This window comes from Crassostrea angulata, chromosome 1 (genome assembly GCF_025612915.1).
Source record: "Crassostrea angulata isolate pt1a10 chromosome 1, ASM2561291v2, whole genome shotgun sequence".
NCBI lineage: Eukaryota > Metazoa > Mollusca > Bivalvia > Ostreida > Ostreidae > Magallana > Magallana angulata.
In genome coordinates, this window is record NC_069111.1 from 35,245,001 (window position 1) to 35,261,096 (window position 16,096).

The 16,096-nt window shown below is 36.5% G+C and overlaps 1 protein-coding gene across 3 annotated transcripts in view; it reads right to left on the reverse strand.

Moving 5' to 3' along the window:
* LOC128183119 (uncharacterized) overlaps positions 1-16,096 on the reverse strand; it is a 32,080-nt gene that overhangs the window by 11,302 nt on the left and 4,682 nt on the right. Inside the window, exons 2-32 of one of the 3 annotated variants that reach the window (XM_052852016.1) lie at positions 15,889-15,978; positions 13,622-13,698; positions 12,741-12,914; positions 12,117-12,260; positions 11,641-11,754; positions 10,918-11,184; positions 10,468-10,603; positions 9,657-9,864; positions 9,298-9,453; positions 8,737-9,085; positions 8,321-8,618; positions 7,941-8,067; positions 7,510-7,734; positions 7,148-7,354; positions 6,759-7,042; positions 6,421-6,571; positions 6,103-6,321; positions 5,696-5,849; positions 5,085-5,341; positions 4,682-4,705; positions 4,383-4,580; positions 3,999-4,134; positions 3,704-3,738; positions 3,218-3,359; positions 2,836-3,074; positions 2,405-2,575; positions 2,024-2,216; positions 1,581-1,823; positions 1,156-1,373; positions 794-899; positions 313-429 (exon numbers count right to left, since the gene is read on the reverse strand). In XM_052852016.1, coding sequence (XP_052707976.1) covers positions 313-429; positions 794-899; positions 1,156-1,373; positions 1,581-1,823; positions 2,024-2,216; positions 2,405-2,575; positions 2,836-3,074; positions 3,218-3,359; positions 3,704-3,738; positions 3,999-4,134; positions 4,383-4,580; positions 4,682-4,705; positions 5,085-5,341; positions 5,696-5,849; positions 6,103-6,321; positions 6,421-6,571; positions 6,759-7,042; positions 7,148-7,354; positions 7,510-7,734; positions 7,941-8,067; positions 8,321-8,618; positions 8,737-9,085; positions 9,298-9,453; positions 9,657-9,864; positions 10,468-10,603; positions 10,918-11,184; positions 11,641-11,754; positions 12,117-12,260; positions 12,741-12,914; positions 13,622-13,698; positions 15,889-15,978 — 5,459 coding nt within the window. Of the gene's footprint in view, positions 1-312; positions 430-793; positions 900-1,155; positions 1,374-1,580; positions 1,824-2,023; positions 2,217-2,404; positions 2,576-2,835; positions 3,075-3,217; positions 3,360-3,703; positions 3,739-3,998; positions 4,135-4,382; positions 4,581-4,681; positions 4,706-5,084; positions 5,342-5,695; positions 5,850-6,102; positions 6,322-6,420; positions 6,572-6,758; positions 7,043-7,147; positions 7,355-7,509; positions 7,735-7,940; positions 8,068-8,320; positions 8,619-8,736; positions 9,086-9,297; positions 9,454-9,656; positions 9,865-10,467; positions 10,604-10,917; positions 11,185-11,284; positions 11,289-11,339; positions 11,345-11,640; positions 11,755-12,116; positions 12,261-12,740; positions 12,915-13,621; positions 13,699-15,888; positions 15,979-16,096 lie in introns of those variants that run through there. The other 2 variants (XM_052852024.1, XM_052852032.1) reach the window with 2 other exon arrangements.

Genomic DNA, 16,096 nt, shown 5'->3' on the forward strand with positions numbered 1-16,096 from the left:
CATATAATGAAAAAGCTATCATACAGTGAAAATAGTTTAGAGCTTGAGGTATGCGAAGGTCATTGAAAAAGGATTTCAAGAATCCAATAAAATTAAAAAAAAAAAAATTTTGCAAATACATGTACATTGTAATTGTATAAAAAGTTGATCCTATAATAGCCCAAAAATCCAGACCAAGCATCTTAATTTACCAAAAACAGAACTGACACAATACCAAAACATGCAATTAAATACAGTGATGGTTACAGTTTTTCAAAGCCATAAAAATGATTTGGAATTATACAGATATATGATAACAGTGAATTAGCATACCTTTGATCGTGGCGAAATATGTATGTCCACTTTGTAGAAATAGACCATGTAGCACCGCATGGTTCACCACCCCAACACTGTGGAAAGCCATCACATCATTTCCTCCCACAGTGGTTCCTACAAAACAAATAAGTGTACAGGGAAATTCAGTACAATCTAACCAGGACACAATGTTTACTATATAGTACATAACTGGTGCATCACGAAAATTCTGTTAGCCAATACTGGTGCACCACTAGCATTCTCTTTGTCCATTGGTGCAACATTAAAATTCTGTCTGTTCATTGGTGCACAAGTAGCACTATGCTTACCCATTGGTGCACGATTAATTTGCCAAGGATATACCATGAGGATTTTGATTCCTCATTAGTGCCCTATTAGGTATCTGTTTCTCCATTGGGATATAACATGTACCCCATAAATATTATATCTTAATTGACAGAAATATCCTTGTGTGGTTTGAATTCTTTAGACACTCTACCTATGCCAAGTTGATAGTCCTGAATGCCTGAAGAGTGTGATATAACGGTCAGTTCCTCTATGTCTACAAATGTTTCCCAGTTAATGTACATATCTGTAGTGGATGTCTGTAAAGCAAAGTGAATGTCAAATCAGTTATTAAAAGTACTTTATATTTTTTTCACATGTATGAGAATGTTTTCATTTGGTTCTAAACTATTCCCCCACATACAGTACTTGGTATAAAAAAATACAAAGGCTCAGAATCCTGTTTGACACTAGTCTATTCATTATTAAAATAAATATAATTAATACATATTAATTCAATATTTTGAAACAATCTCTACATATACATGTCCTTATTCGAATTCCTCGGCAACTAACCTGATACCCTGTCCCTTCAACATTGCCGATCCACACCTTCCCTGGGGTAGGGGAGGTAAGGTCAACCACCACCCCATCAGTACAGGTGTTCAGTTCAGGTAAGACTTGTGTCCACTCCTCAAACTTGATCTCTGTGTACTCTGTGTGGATGCAGATTGTGTATCTCTGACCATGGATCAACTCCCCTGGTTCGAATTTGAAGTTCACAAATTCTTGTCCTAAAAAAACAAACCAAGTTATGAATCTCTTTCTCTCTCTCTTCCCTTTCTCTCTCTCTCTGTGAAATATATGGTAATTGCATTTAGGATCATACAGATTATTTTTCTATATATATTATGCAAATTCAAATTTTTCTCCATATTCTGATTTTATAGTGTGCCTTTGAGGTAAACATAATCTCCTGTGGTTACAGAACATAAACTTGCCTTCCACTTTGGTACATTTAATGGCATCTGGGTGGCTACAAGGATCAGGCAGAGATAAGGAGTTGGTCTGTTGATAATAGGTGGCTGTGTCCATGCTTCTGGCATTCAGTACAGCCACCACGTAGGCGCGGTATCTCAGCTGTGGCCACACGGCTGACAGGAAATTCTTGTTGGGTGTGTAATCTTTGTCTGGTTCTTCCCAGCGAGCATTCTTCTCAAGATAAACTGGTAGTCCATACCCATCTGAAGTCAAACCATGTGTGTACTATTCATAAGAATAACTTGCTGATTAAAAGTAATAATAAAACTACAAACCCAACAAAACAGTAGTGAAAGGGATGATGAGCTGATCGGAAATGATTAGGGGAATGCACATGTTAATGAGTATGTATTTCAATGATTTATCATACATTAACATGCATGTAACGAACAAAATGAGTTACCTCTGTTTCCATCTGGTTTGCCCACAGCATCCAGTACATGTTTAGGCTTGATTAGAATAGGATCAAATGCTTTACAGTCTTTGATGTCCACAGACACTGACGAAAACAGCTTGGCCTTGTTGTATCCACGAACAGCCAACCGCCGGCATTTGGAGAAGTCAAACTCCCCTTGGAGTTCAACATCAAATTGCATCTATTTTTGTTACAATACAATGCACAGACATTAAGTGAATATTTACAATCTATGGAATTAAAAAATATACTTTTCTACTTTATGTACAATGTAGCTACTTCCAAAAATTATTAAATTGATAATTCAAAAGTCATTGATAATTCAACGTTAAATGACATTACAGGTGAATGTGTGGTCAGTGACCTTACCCCTTTCCCAGCAAGAGTCTCTGTGACCCCTGTGACCTCCGTCCAGATTGTGTGAGTTCTCCCAATGTGGGCGTTGTCTGTAATGGCCCACTCATATTTATCTATCACAGCATACTTGTCTGCTTCATCTACAATGTCTGGGTCATAGAACTTGTCCATGTTCACCACAATCTGAAAAATTGAAGAAAAACAAACAACTTTAATATACATGTAGTTTAATTTAAGGTTCTGCATTTTGTCTTTAAATTCGATATATATGAATTTCTTTAGCCAATCAAATGAGGCGTTACAATCAGAATTAAATTAAGATTTATATATGTTCTGCACCTTGTCGTGACATTCTTATACATGACTCCATAACTTCAGATCCTCTAAACAACAATGTCAAGTTTTGATATATACATGTATGCCTTAAATTATTATCCCCAGACCTTTTCTGTAGAGCCTCCACTCTGGGTTGTGTTTTGATGTTCCACAGTTATCTTCCCTTGGGTGGGAGGGTTGGCCAATACCAACACACCATCACTGTACAGAGGAGCATAACATGTGGTAATGGCGCAGAGTTTGACAGCCACTCTGTACATTCTCCCTGGCTTCAAATCTAGATCTGTAACTTTGGCTTCACTGTGATCACGAATATGTTCATACTCCCTAAATGTGGTCCAAGTGACTACAGAAAACATACAAGTATTTAATTTTTTAACATAAAATTTTTTTTTTTTTAAATAGCAGACAATTCTAATTAATAAATAATGAATTACCCTATGTATAATATTCATGTGCAAGTGCGTAAACATAAAATGACATGCTTACTTCCAGAAAGAGACATTTCTTCTATAGCAAAGTGTGTATCTGGAGTGTAATAATCCATATCACTTGGAACCTCCCAGTAAGCCTTCAGTGTATTGGTGGAGGCCTGATAGTCAATGTCATCCCCGCATCTCATCCTGTTGTCCTACATATAATAGCAGACTGTCATATCAGCATGAGCATACTTCAAGTATAATTAAACTACAAGTCAATTCTGTAAGGAAGCTTTCTATAGTCTCGGTGGTTATTAACCCTGGTGGTTAAGTACACGTTTTCTACAGTCAAACAATACGAGTAGGTATTATCAAAATACGTGGATGGGTGATTTACCAAAGTTTTATTTTTTTTACCACACATGACGTGGTATTTTCTGCGCTTTTAAGCTTATCACATAACTAGTGCTAATTTCACCCAAGCATATATATTTAATAGCCACTTTTACAGTATAATGTTTAATTTCAACAGATTATAAAAATCTGATACACTTACCTCAAAATGATGTTTAAAACGGGTCCCATCATCAACTGCAAAGAACAATATCACAAGAGTTCAAAACGAATACGATAACAAATCATGTTCAACATCTATATATGTCCCATTCATTTTAAACAGCAGGATTCCAATGGAAGCTTTATATGTCAGTATAAGATAGAATAAGTAACAAGTATCCCATTTAACACCTATGTCCATACACATGAAAATATACCTGTCGTGATTAGACAAAAAGCAGAAAATTTATACGACAAGTACATGACTTTGTTTTCCCTAAAACCTATGTACATACCTGTCATGTTGCAGGGTTCCCCGTCCTGTACAGTGATACCTGACAACACAGCTCCGTCCTGTACCACTGTGACCCCATCTGAGGTCAAGGTCACACTTCCTGCCAAGGTCACTGCTGTTACTGTTACATAGTAAGTCTGTAAATAAAAGAAATATCACATGAACATTTACCAGTTCTTGCTGGCAATTCTGTAGATAATTGCTTCTCATCCTTTTTATGATTTTATTATGATGCTAAAACAGATTTCTTCTTCATCTATGGGAGTTTACTGAATGAGATCATTCAAAACATCTTTGAATCTATCATACCTATTTAATTTTTTGAAAAAGAGAATTACTAAAGAAATAACCAATCACTGTTGAATTTCATACAAAAACAAAGTACCTTAAAAGTTTCCAAACTAAGACCCATGGCAGAATACGAGTCCAGTGTCCCCACCTCTACAGGGGACACCACATCTGCACCACCGGGGGTGGTTCCTGCCTGGAACTTGTAGGTCACATTCAGATGGGGGTGGGAGAACCCCTCCCAGTGTGCTGTGAGACTATCCTTTATTGTGATAAAATCCACATCCTCCATGTCCTACATTAAGTTGATATCATACACATTCATGAACTATTTTCTTATCCAATTCAAAAATCCAAAATATGACACTGTGTAGATATGATAAAAAGAACACTCACAGTAAAGGCAAGTTGATTCAGTGTCTACAAAAATATATACCAGTATATTAAATTAGTATGGAGATTGAAATTTAAATACAAAGCTTGTATTATTTGTACAGGAGTACAGGAGTCAGACAAAAACAATCAAACGAAGTCCAATAAAAATAGCTTGATAATAAATGTACAAAACTTAAAATGTGTTTTTAAATCTACACATGCAAACATTGACATAAACATAAGGCAGGTTGTAAAATATTGCTTTGATATATAAGGCAGAGTTAAACTTGAGATAACACCTTAAAGGTATTGTGTCCTAATTCCAGTCTTCAAATCATAATTGAATATTGACAGTGTCCTGGTTAATATTAAAATTGACTTTTTCTGACATAGCTAGTTTATTCAAATTCTTTTTTGAACTCACAGTTGCCTCGATGTCAAACACGAGTCCCTTAGAAGCCAGTTGTACATCACGAATGTAAGGCTCCGACACAGCAAAAGTAGACAGGCCTGCCGAGTTCTCTGCCTTGATGGTTACATAATACGTCTGATGGCCGTGGAGTCGCCACTCCGTGTCAGAAATAGCAATGGCTGTACATGTGGGGGGATCCCCCACCACACAGGATCCACCACTCTGTAGGGGGGTGTAGCTCTGTACATCTGTGTGACCGGGGGAATGACCTGGTCATGGATACAGGGTTTATATTTTAGCATAATGCATATAAATTACACACAATCATGTAATATATGTGAGAAAAACATTTTTCTAAACATATCTAATAAATATTAAAAAAAAAAAGAAAGAATTATATCCATGGTTGTATACTAAACTTATTTATGTAGTTTAGTTGATTGGCCTTTTACAATAGTCATCTGGTATCATATTAGTATTCAACCAACTTTATTAAAGATTTGAATATTTTTGTCTTGTTGTACATTTCATACCAAGTTGTCTTTTATACCAAGCAAATTACTGTGTCATGACATTCAATATTAAATTGAACCATATATCTCTAAGGAAAAAATAACAAATACCAATTGCAAACTTCAGATCTAATTTGTACGGTTCCTGGGCATCTGCAAAAGCCCCACCATCCCATGATGCAACAAGGAATCCATTTGTATGGGCAACACTGATTGGTCCAGTGAATTCTGGGGGTGTGGTGTCCATGAAGCAAGGACCAATTGACTGCAAAAAAAACCCAAATTATTTCTATAACATGACATGCAATGTAAATTTGTTTATTTGTAAGTTACTGTACATATAAATCAATAATGAACAAAAGTCGGGAGAAATTCAAATATGTCCCTGCTAATATCCATAAGGATATTTATCTTAACTTGCATATCAAAACATGCATTATGTATACCTTTGTACTAACTTGAAAATATGCGAACAGACTTCAAAAAATTACAAAAATTGAAACATGTAAGTTAAAGACCTGAATTCCTTCAACATTAGCTTTGCTGATGGTCTTGATGACAATGTGGAACTCTGCTCCATCAGGCACATCAGTGTGGAAGATGTGAAGATGGGGGTGTTGTTTGGTGCTTCTGAAGGCCATGATGTCTGGGGCAGGGCTTCCAGGGGTAGAGGAGAAACCGACTTCATAGTCGTGTACACTGCCAGGGTTGTCCACAGGTAACCAACTCACAAATAGCTACATTACCACAAATCATGGTATTATTTTATATTTTTAACCAGTAACCAAAACACAAAGAGCTACTCATGATCAGGAAGCTCCCTTAATATCACTTACCATGGAAGACTTAGACAGCGTGGGACTGAGGGAAGAGGGTGAGCTTGTCGAATTCGCACAGAACACACTCCCATTGACCGTCACAAAGGCATCACCCTCCTGGTGCTCAGCGGGCAACAGATCTAGGTCAGCAACAACTGTTGCTTTGGTGCTGCAATGGTCAATGTAGGAAAGCTTGAATATTCAGTCGGAGAAGATTCGATTGTTTAATTTCAACTGAAAGCTTTATGTTGCTCTAAATATATTTATAGAAATCATCAGAAAAAAGCAATATTATTGAAGGGTTAGGACGGGGAGAGGAGATTTGTTCAGTGTCATTTCTGCAAATCATGTCTTACATGCAATCAGACGTTGGATCTTTAATCAGCCGTCGGAATCTATTACTAGTGACAATCCAGTAGTTGGAATTTGTGGTATCGGTCACTAATCCCCCAGTTGTAGTGGCACCTTCTATGTTAACTTCTTTCACAGATGGCACAGCAGTGGTGACAGTCACTCCGTCAGAACACACGGGCTCCGAGGGCTCCAGAGCACGGTTATAGGCCACCACACAGATGTAGTACTGCCCCTCTGTGGTGACTGTATGGGTAGCATGCAGGGAGTAGGTCTCAACAATCTGACCCTGAAGTCAATAACAGATGGTGAATAAAACCTGGATTATATCAACCAGCCTTTTAATACTTTTTAGTGTAATCATCAAATAAATTGATACATGTGTACTACTTACATTTCCACTAGCCTCAAGAGAAAACGCTGAAGCACTAAGTGGCTTTGTGTCATAACCATATTGATAAAACAGAACCCCACTCTCCCTGTCGAAGAAGCCCTCCCAATGAGCATTCAGGGTCATACCCTGCTGGTAGTCTACTTCCTCCGTCCCTGAGACACCATCTTGTACCACACCCGTGTGAGGAGGGGATGTATCGATTGTTATCTACAGAAAAACAACATATCTGGACATCAAACACAATGAAATTGTTGGCAAGAATATATCACTTGTTTTGCCAACTTTTTTTCACTTGTCCACCTTTCTCAGCTATGGAAATGTGTACCTTTACAAAAAATAACAACTAAAACCAGAAAGCGTACCTTTTTGGACAACACTGTAGTCAGTTTGGCTTTGTTTGTAGTTGTAACTTCTAAGTAGTAATCAGAATCATGTAGCCCTTTATCTTTTCCAACCTTGAGTCCTCCATTTGTTTTGATTGCAGGTTTTATTTGAAAATGTTTATGGTAAGCCCCCCAGAATGGAGTTTCATAGCAGTTAGCTCCCCTTGCATAACTGCCATATTTGGATTCACATGCTGCAGTATCCTGTTAAAATACATGCATAAATTACAGTAACTTTTAATGGGTGATTCCCTATGTACGTACAATTTAAATTGTTAATATGGATTCATTGTTTCATTCACAGATTTTAATAACACATTCCTAAATTTGGGCTATCACTGGTATTTTCAAACAAAATCAAGAAAATCTTTGGTTTATTATTCAGATTTACAGGCAACAGCAGTTCTTACATTTGCCATTCCTTGGGCAGGGATGTCTTCATGACCGTGTATGATGTCTACTCCTGTGAAATTATCAAACAGCCTCCAGTTTATACTGTCCAGACCACTGTGGTAATCATAGGCAATCCACTCAATCCTACCAAAGTAAAACAAAATTAAAATTAACTGTGTACTTGGATGTGCATTATTAACAACAGATTCATTCAAAAACAACATTATCACATGTAGGAATTTACAGTTAGAAAATTATAGCCCATAAAATCTCAGCTACTATAACATACATGTATCTAAAGAGGCCTTAAAATGTAGATAATCAAATCATATTTTAACTCTTCTGAAAAAGACAGTTTTTACTGAATGGTCGAATTAGATGCCAAATTATTTCTTACGTCATTTCTGCGAAGTCCTCGACTCTATGTACACTGACATTCAATCTATCGCCTCTAGTCAGCCATAGGTCTTCAATGAGAGGAGGAGTAGCGTCTCTGTACACTGTGACCGATTCATCCAGGTATTTCCCCAGGACGTCAATAGCTCGCACAGTCACATCCAGCTTGTTACCGTCCGACCACGGCAAGTTAAGCTGGTTCCCCTGGGCTGTGATAGAACTCACAGAGGTGAAGTCTTGAGAATCCACAATGCCAGATGTATCCGTGACATTGTACGCTACTTTGAAATCCACGCATGCTAAAAACAAAAGTCTTCACCATCACTTCAACAAATCAGTATTACCATTTTCTAATGTGTAGCAATAAAGTGAAAATTTCAAATAATCTGTGCAAAGTTTACAAAGAAATGAGTTTACCGTGAACATTGGGAATCAGATCTACTTGTCTTTCTCCATAGTGATCATCATATCTGGATTCCACTGCCTTATTTTGTTTAACTTTGTTCAGCCACCTATTGATTTCATGACGATGATTCAGAAATCTGTCTTTCCACAAAATATCCACATATTGGGTATCTTTAGTGACCCATTCATAATTGGTTTCTGAGGAGGCGGTAATGACCCTTGTAACTTTGCCAGGTTTTAAGGTAACCTCAGAAATGTTATCATAGAGGAGAACTTTTCGGCTTGTCTTGTAGTTTCCTGCTTTGTCATATGCCGAGAAATGAATGGCAAACATTCCAGGATTAGGTACTTCAAAGGAGGCCTGAAATATTCACTTTAAATTAGATTACATGTATGTACAATCAAGCAATTTTTGTAATACATGTATCATGTTTATATGCATTTTAACCAAAATCCACATGATAGCCATATTTGGCCTCCCAAATTGTCACAAAGAAATACATTTTAGTTATTCGTCAATAATGTTATTTTTTTATATTCTGCAAAAAGTGTTTAAAAACTCCATCCTTTTACCTGTGTGGCATTGAGTGATAGATCTGTGGGACTTTTGACCATTTTTTGTTCATATAACTCACTCCCATCATGCCCAAGTTCATGAACTTCATACTGGTACTTTTGTAGTCCCGACAAATCATCTGCCCAGCCACCCCAAGTCATATCCACCGTGTTCTGAAAATGAAAATAGCTCAACAATGTAAAATAAAGTCATTTCATATCAATAACGTGTAGTGTACACCTTTGAAAAGAATTTTGCACGCACATGTTTAAAATGATACATACATGTAACATATATATATGAAGAACAAAGACTAATATATATAAAATTCTTTTTAATTCAGCTACATAACCTAGCAAATAACACTTGAGCTTACAGATTCAGTCAGATCTGGAACAGTGAGGAATTGGGGATTGTCTATCCCTTGTGCCAGGTTGTGGTAGGGGGGAACCAAGTCCCAGTGGTATTCAAACTCCCTCTCTGTTGTCTTTCCTTTAAACGGGTGGTACTCTATCTTGTTTCCTGCCTCTCTGTTCTTTACCTTCACATAACCACCAATGGTTGCTTGTAGGGAGAAAAACAACCTGAAACAGAAGCCTAAGGCATTAACAATCACCTTTGCAAAGCCCTGAGAACAAAATAATATTAAGACATTGAAACTATACCTACATAGTTATGTCATTTCTGATCAAAATGGCAGAAGAAACATATAGAAATGCAACAATTGAGGATCATAGTACGCAAAACTTGAATAACGAACACAGATATAACGAATTTACGGCTTTAGCGAATTTTAATAAACCTATATAAAATTGCCATATACAACGAAAACAGCAATAATGAATTTACAACTAAAACGAAATAATTTAAGGACACTCGCTGGCAACATTGTAACGTATTTTAACATTTTTATAACGAATAATTTCCATTGCAAGTTTCCTTGAAGATACATTTAATTTTTAATATGCATACATAAAATACTCAAATTAAAATGTTATACATATTAATTTTTTTCTAAATTGAAGCATACCGGTAGGTCGATATTTTTTTAATAAATGACTATTATACTGATTTTATAACTTACGGTAGTTTGAAGTACATGTACTGTCAGTTTATCGTTTTATAACAAATTCGCTAAACGATTTCTATAAACATATAACGAATTACGGCTATAACACCGTACATACTGGTCATCATGCTTGAAGCCTTGTAGTGAGCTTTTCAGGTTGTCAAAGGTTCTTTTACAAGAGAAGGCTGTTGATAGAGGAGCGGCCTCAGATACACCCTCACAATTGTGTGTCAGCTCGGCTATCTTGGATCCCCCTGCAATTTTATAAAAGAGAGAATTTATGTTAAAAGGCACACTAATCATTCATCTACAAATACATACATATACTAGGTATATACATGTATATTCAAACATACATGACATAACCTATTATTTTTATCATGTACCTACAAAACCAAATCATTTTTTTTAAATCTGGTGGTAGCCTTGCAATCCAAGAGAGCTATACTAGTTCCTTGGCATTTTGCTGCAATATTTTAATAATGACCTGTCTTTCAAAAACTTTTCAATCTGCAACATACTCATACAATTACCAATAGATAAACCAGGGTTTTTTTTCAGTCCTTACCCCTGACTTGTCGTAGTTTAGTGGTAGCAAACTTGATTCCAAATCTGTAATCTGTGACGTAATGGTCCAGACCGGTGAGATCTGGGGGTGCAGCAGGAAGTTGGAAGAGTGCATCCCATTTAGTGACAGCCCTCTCCCAGATGACATTGTTGGTCCACATGATGGGCTGTGGGGGTGCTTCATTCAGATCTGCAGGGTTTGCTAGGATACTGCCTGATGGGTCCTCTAACTTGCACTCATTCTCCATTATTGATGCCTCCGTAATAACTTAAATATAAATAAACTTATACATAAATTATATTGTGCCAATCTCATCAATGATGATGAATATGGCTTACATATTTCACAGTGGTGTTATTGTGGGTACTTTGTTCACACTGTATTATGACTTACATTGTTCACAGTGGTGTTATTGTGAGTACTTTGTTCACAGTATATTATGACTTACATTGTTCACAGTGGTGTTATTGTGAGTACTTTGTTCACAGTATATTATGACTTACATTGTTCACAGTGGTGTTATTGTGAGTACTTTGTTCACAGTATATTATGACTTACATTGTTCACAGTGGTGTTATTGTGAGTACTTTGTTCACAGTATATTATGACTTACATTGTTCACAGTGGTGTTATTGTGAGTACTTTGTTCACAGTATATCATAACTTACTTTGTTCACAGTGGTGTTATTGTGGGTACTTTGTTCACAGTGTATTATGACTTACTTTGTTCACAGTGGTGCCCAGTGAAGCCTGCAGAACACTGACACTTAGAGGCCAGGCCATCTGTACATGTCCCCGGGAAACACCGAGTACTGTCTGATCTCCAGGAACAAGCCTCTGGGAAAAAAAACAGTCAAATGTACATACTGCACACGGCTTTAAAAATCTGAATTTGAAGGAACTGTTAACTTTTAAAAGAGCAGCTACTCTGTACAAACTAAAACTTATATATCAATCTGGTGTATCAAAATATTTCGTTGCTTTGCATATATCATTAATTTTTTGTATAGCATATACAACAGCAATTAAATCTTTTAAGTTTCTTGCACTCTATATATATGTTAGTTAAATAATGATTTTCTTTTTATTCTCCTGTACACTTGACATTTAAAATAAAAATGTTTTGATTTATTTTACAACAGTTCCAGTATATTCTAAAATGTTTACAAACCAAAAAAACGACTGAAACGGATACTTGCGTTCACATTTTGTTTTTCCACTGGGGATGGGGGTGTAGGCCCTGTAGTATTCCTTCTCCGCAACCTCTCCATCGCAAAAGACACATGTGTTATCTGACGTGGATGAGCAACGTCGATGGTTGCAGTGATCAATTGGAGGACAAACTGAAACAGAAAAATATACATTACATTTGATGATTAGTGATTATTTCATTCGTTGTAACGTGATTTATTTGGACAATTCAGGGCTGCAACAAGTGCCTGGCAACCACAAAACTACCGATTTGCTTTTAAATAAATAAGAATATATACACTGGAACAAATCCTTATCTGAGAAGGAAGGCTTCTGAATCAATGTGTTTTAAAGTTGGTGACTTGATTTATCCTTGTGGGAATATTTATCTATAGGCCACATTGTACATGATATAGTTTTCAAGTTTATACATGAATTGTATTTGTATCCATTTCTTTATAATTCTAGACTATATAATGCAATCGATTATTGACATTTTTATTGTTCAGGCAAGCAAAAGAGTAAAGAGAGTTTCTTGCATCAATTTTACATGTGTACACCTTGTCATATATGAAAAAAAATCCTTTAACTTATGATTTTCAAATTATTCATAAATAGGATTTCCATTATACTTTTGCAGTATGGTCCATCTCCATAAAAACCATCATTGCAGTTGGTGCAGGTCTCCGGGGAGGAACATGAGCCTCCACTGTTCCGCTCCACTGAGCCGTCACGCTTCAGAACCTTGTCATCCGTGTAGGACAGAGTGCAGGCTCCCGTTGGATTAAGCTTTGTATCACAAATTGCTAAGAAAAAAAAATAATACTAAGAACTTAATTATATGCCTTAGCAATTTCAAATATTGAGAATTATACTAAACAACTAACTTTAAATCAATACAAAATTGTGATTAATTTAATTATTACCTGGTTGATAAAGCAAAAAAATGTAAGTCAGATCATAAAAATATTTTATAGTTTAACACTACACCAGTTAGTACATGTACTGGTACATCCATTACATTACTCAAAATCCTATTTATTTTCCTGACATTCCCAATCTCAATTAGTATTAGTTCCACATACCACATACAATGTTTGAGCTAGTATCAAGGCCAAAACAATATAATAAATATTGTACTAAAACATATCTAGCTTCAAAGATTTACTGTTCATTGATTTGACCATCCTCTACTTGAAACTTGGCTTAAGGTAGCTCATTTCATCACAACTTGAAGTATTTAGAACACTACATCACAAGATGGCAATTTACATGTTTTGCTTAATTGTTTGAATCAATCAATCAACCATGATCATAGCCTATCAGGTAGTTTTCTGCTGATTTGAGAAACTACTATAATTTCAAAATGTAGTGAGCTAACTTAATTCACAATGAAATAAAATTATCTGAAATGCATTATTTTTAATAACATCTTACATAACATCAGACCATGGCAAGTCTATTATAAAATAAATTGAATTATAAATATCTAATAATAAATAAAAATGTTTACCGTGATTGCAAGCTGTGAAATCGTCGAAGTAGTAGGTATATCCATCACAACAATACAGCTTCTCTTTTGTAATAGTTCTAGTAAAAAAAATATACCAAGTACCGGTATACTAGTATATATTTTCAGACATGTAATATGAAAAATAGTTTTACATAATCAAAAATCAATGTAAACTATTTTATAACGTATGCATTATAAAATAAGCTGTTTTAATAAATGATTTTTGTCATTCATTAATTAACACAAATGCTGGTATAGGCTAACAACATCTCAAGTTTTGGGATTTATACTTCTCCAGAATCCCTCCAGACAAACAAAAATCAACAAACTACCCGAGAGAGACTAACGTGAGGTAACTCCCTTCACAGTTACTAAAGGAAAAGCTAGTGAGCTCAGCTCAGGTTGCTGGCTCCCATTCCAACAAGCGCTGAGGGTTACAGTATGACCGATATTCTCGTAAATCAATATCCACAACATACATGTACACATCTGGGTGTTTATAGATGTAGGACTCTTGACCTTGTGTAAGGCTTTGTGTGATCGAGGTCTCATCACCCCATACAAGAACTCTGGCAAGGTCAATTAAGCAGCATTTTTTTATCAATCAGGACATCTAGGCCTAGCAACAAGTGGTCCTTCAAAGGGGTAACTGGCATGTCTACTTTAGTGTTGCTTGCCAATACAGATATGGGTCCTGCCATGTACATGTATCCTTCCAACTTAAAATCTTCACTCGCCTGCAAAATGGCGACATGTTTCTTTAGCACTGGTCTATATAGGGATATATTGGCTGATAAACTTGGGTGGCAAGCACAACAACTTCAGCTCCACTAGCTGTTTATAATGGCTTATATGGCAATGCCATTTACACGTACATCCACACTTACAGCAAATACATTTTTAACAATAGATTGTTTACAGGTCCCAACCTGAGGCGTGTTCAACTGACCAAGTGTTCGCGTGCATTTGCCAAAATTTCCTATATCAGCAACACAAAATTTGGTGAGCGCTCACCAGCTCACTAGTACTTGCTCTGCTGAACACACCTCTGGTCAACAGCCTCCTTTACAGTCCTAGTTAGATAATAGCCAGAGTCTTACCAACACAAAACACCATAAGATTTTTTGGTAGGAATTGTTTTGAAATTTGCTCGCATTTTGTTTCAGCAGGCCTGTGTATCCCCCCCCCCCCCCCACCACCCTCGGGTATACTAACCGTGCTAACTGGTATCAACGGAGACTGCAACTGACCAAGCATTATCTCCCGACATATACATGTTTCAAATACACAAGAATATAAGATAAAACTTTATAACAACCGAACACTAAAAATGGCGATGAAGCTAGCAACGCGACAGCTGCTGAAGCAAATTGAAAATAGAGCAAAAAGTTCCCACGATTGCTCCCCTTGGACAACAAGTTAGTGCATTTTGTTAAACAGATTACACAAATATACATAAAAACAACCACGAGGTATCATGCGTCGCCACCAGCTACTGGCATCCGACACTAAATGATGTCTTCAGCAATCCAGAGTCTACCCTTCGCGCCATTTGACGTCACACCTTAGATAACTCGTACCCCGGATCAACCTGACACCCCCCCCCCCTCCATTTGCAGTTCATCGAAAACATGGATTGAATTTGTTAACATTCTGATACTTTAACCGTGTTCTGACACGCTGTACAGTTTTGTTTTTTCAAGTTATGTACCACAGTTCGAAATATCTGACATTTTCCATTGAATTTTTTAGGCGCCTAGCTTAATTAAGGTGGAATAACGCACCAGGAAAAAGTCACTCAAATTAACAGTAAATTATTTGATTATAAAATATATAATGATAAATAAACTGTAAATATGTCAAATAAACGAAAAATTTGCAGTTTGGGGATAAAAAATGAATATCTAAAAAATTCAATTCAGTAAGTAAAAACAAAAGCCCCTGAGGGATTCGAACTCGAAGTGTACGGATCACAAGCCCGACGCGTTATCCACTCATGCAGCTATGGAGTAAATGACATTTTTCCGTCGATAAAATCCTTTTAATAAAACGAAATGTCGTTTGATCAGAGGTCAGCCTTTTTGTGATGATGTGTTTGTCCACCTTAATATAACGATGTTGATGTTTAATATGCCATTAATTAATTATCTCCTAACATCACCCCTTTCCTGATCCTTCTCTTCTTCCGATAAAGATCCGCGTATATATGGAGTCTGCCAGTCACCAGCTTATTATAATGTTTCAAACCATTACGTCAAATAGCTTACCTGTATGTGGTGCATCGACCCCAGCTCCAAAACGAACACTTTCTCGCGTATTTTTCCTTTTCAGTCCAGGTTTCCTTACAAACGTGTGGCCTGAAAAAAAGAATCAGTGATTCAGTATGTGTTTACAGAGAGATAATTTGACCCAATCTGAACAACAACGTTAACAATAAAGGGTACACATGTGTCATGTTGTAAATTTTGTAGTTAC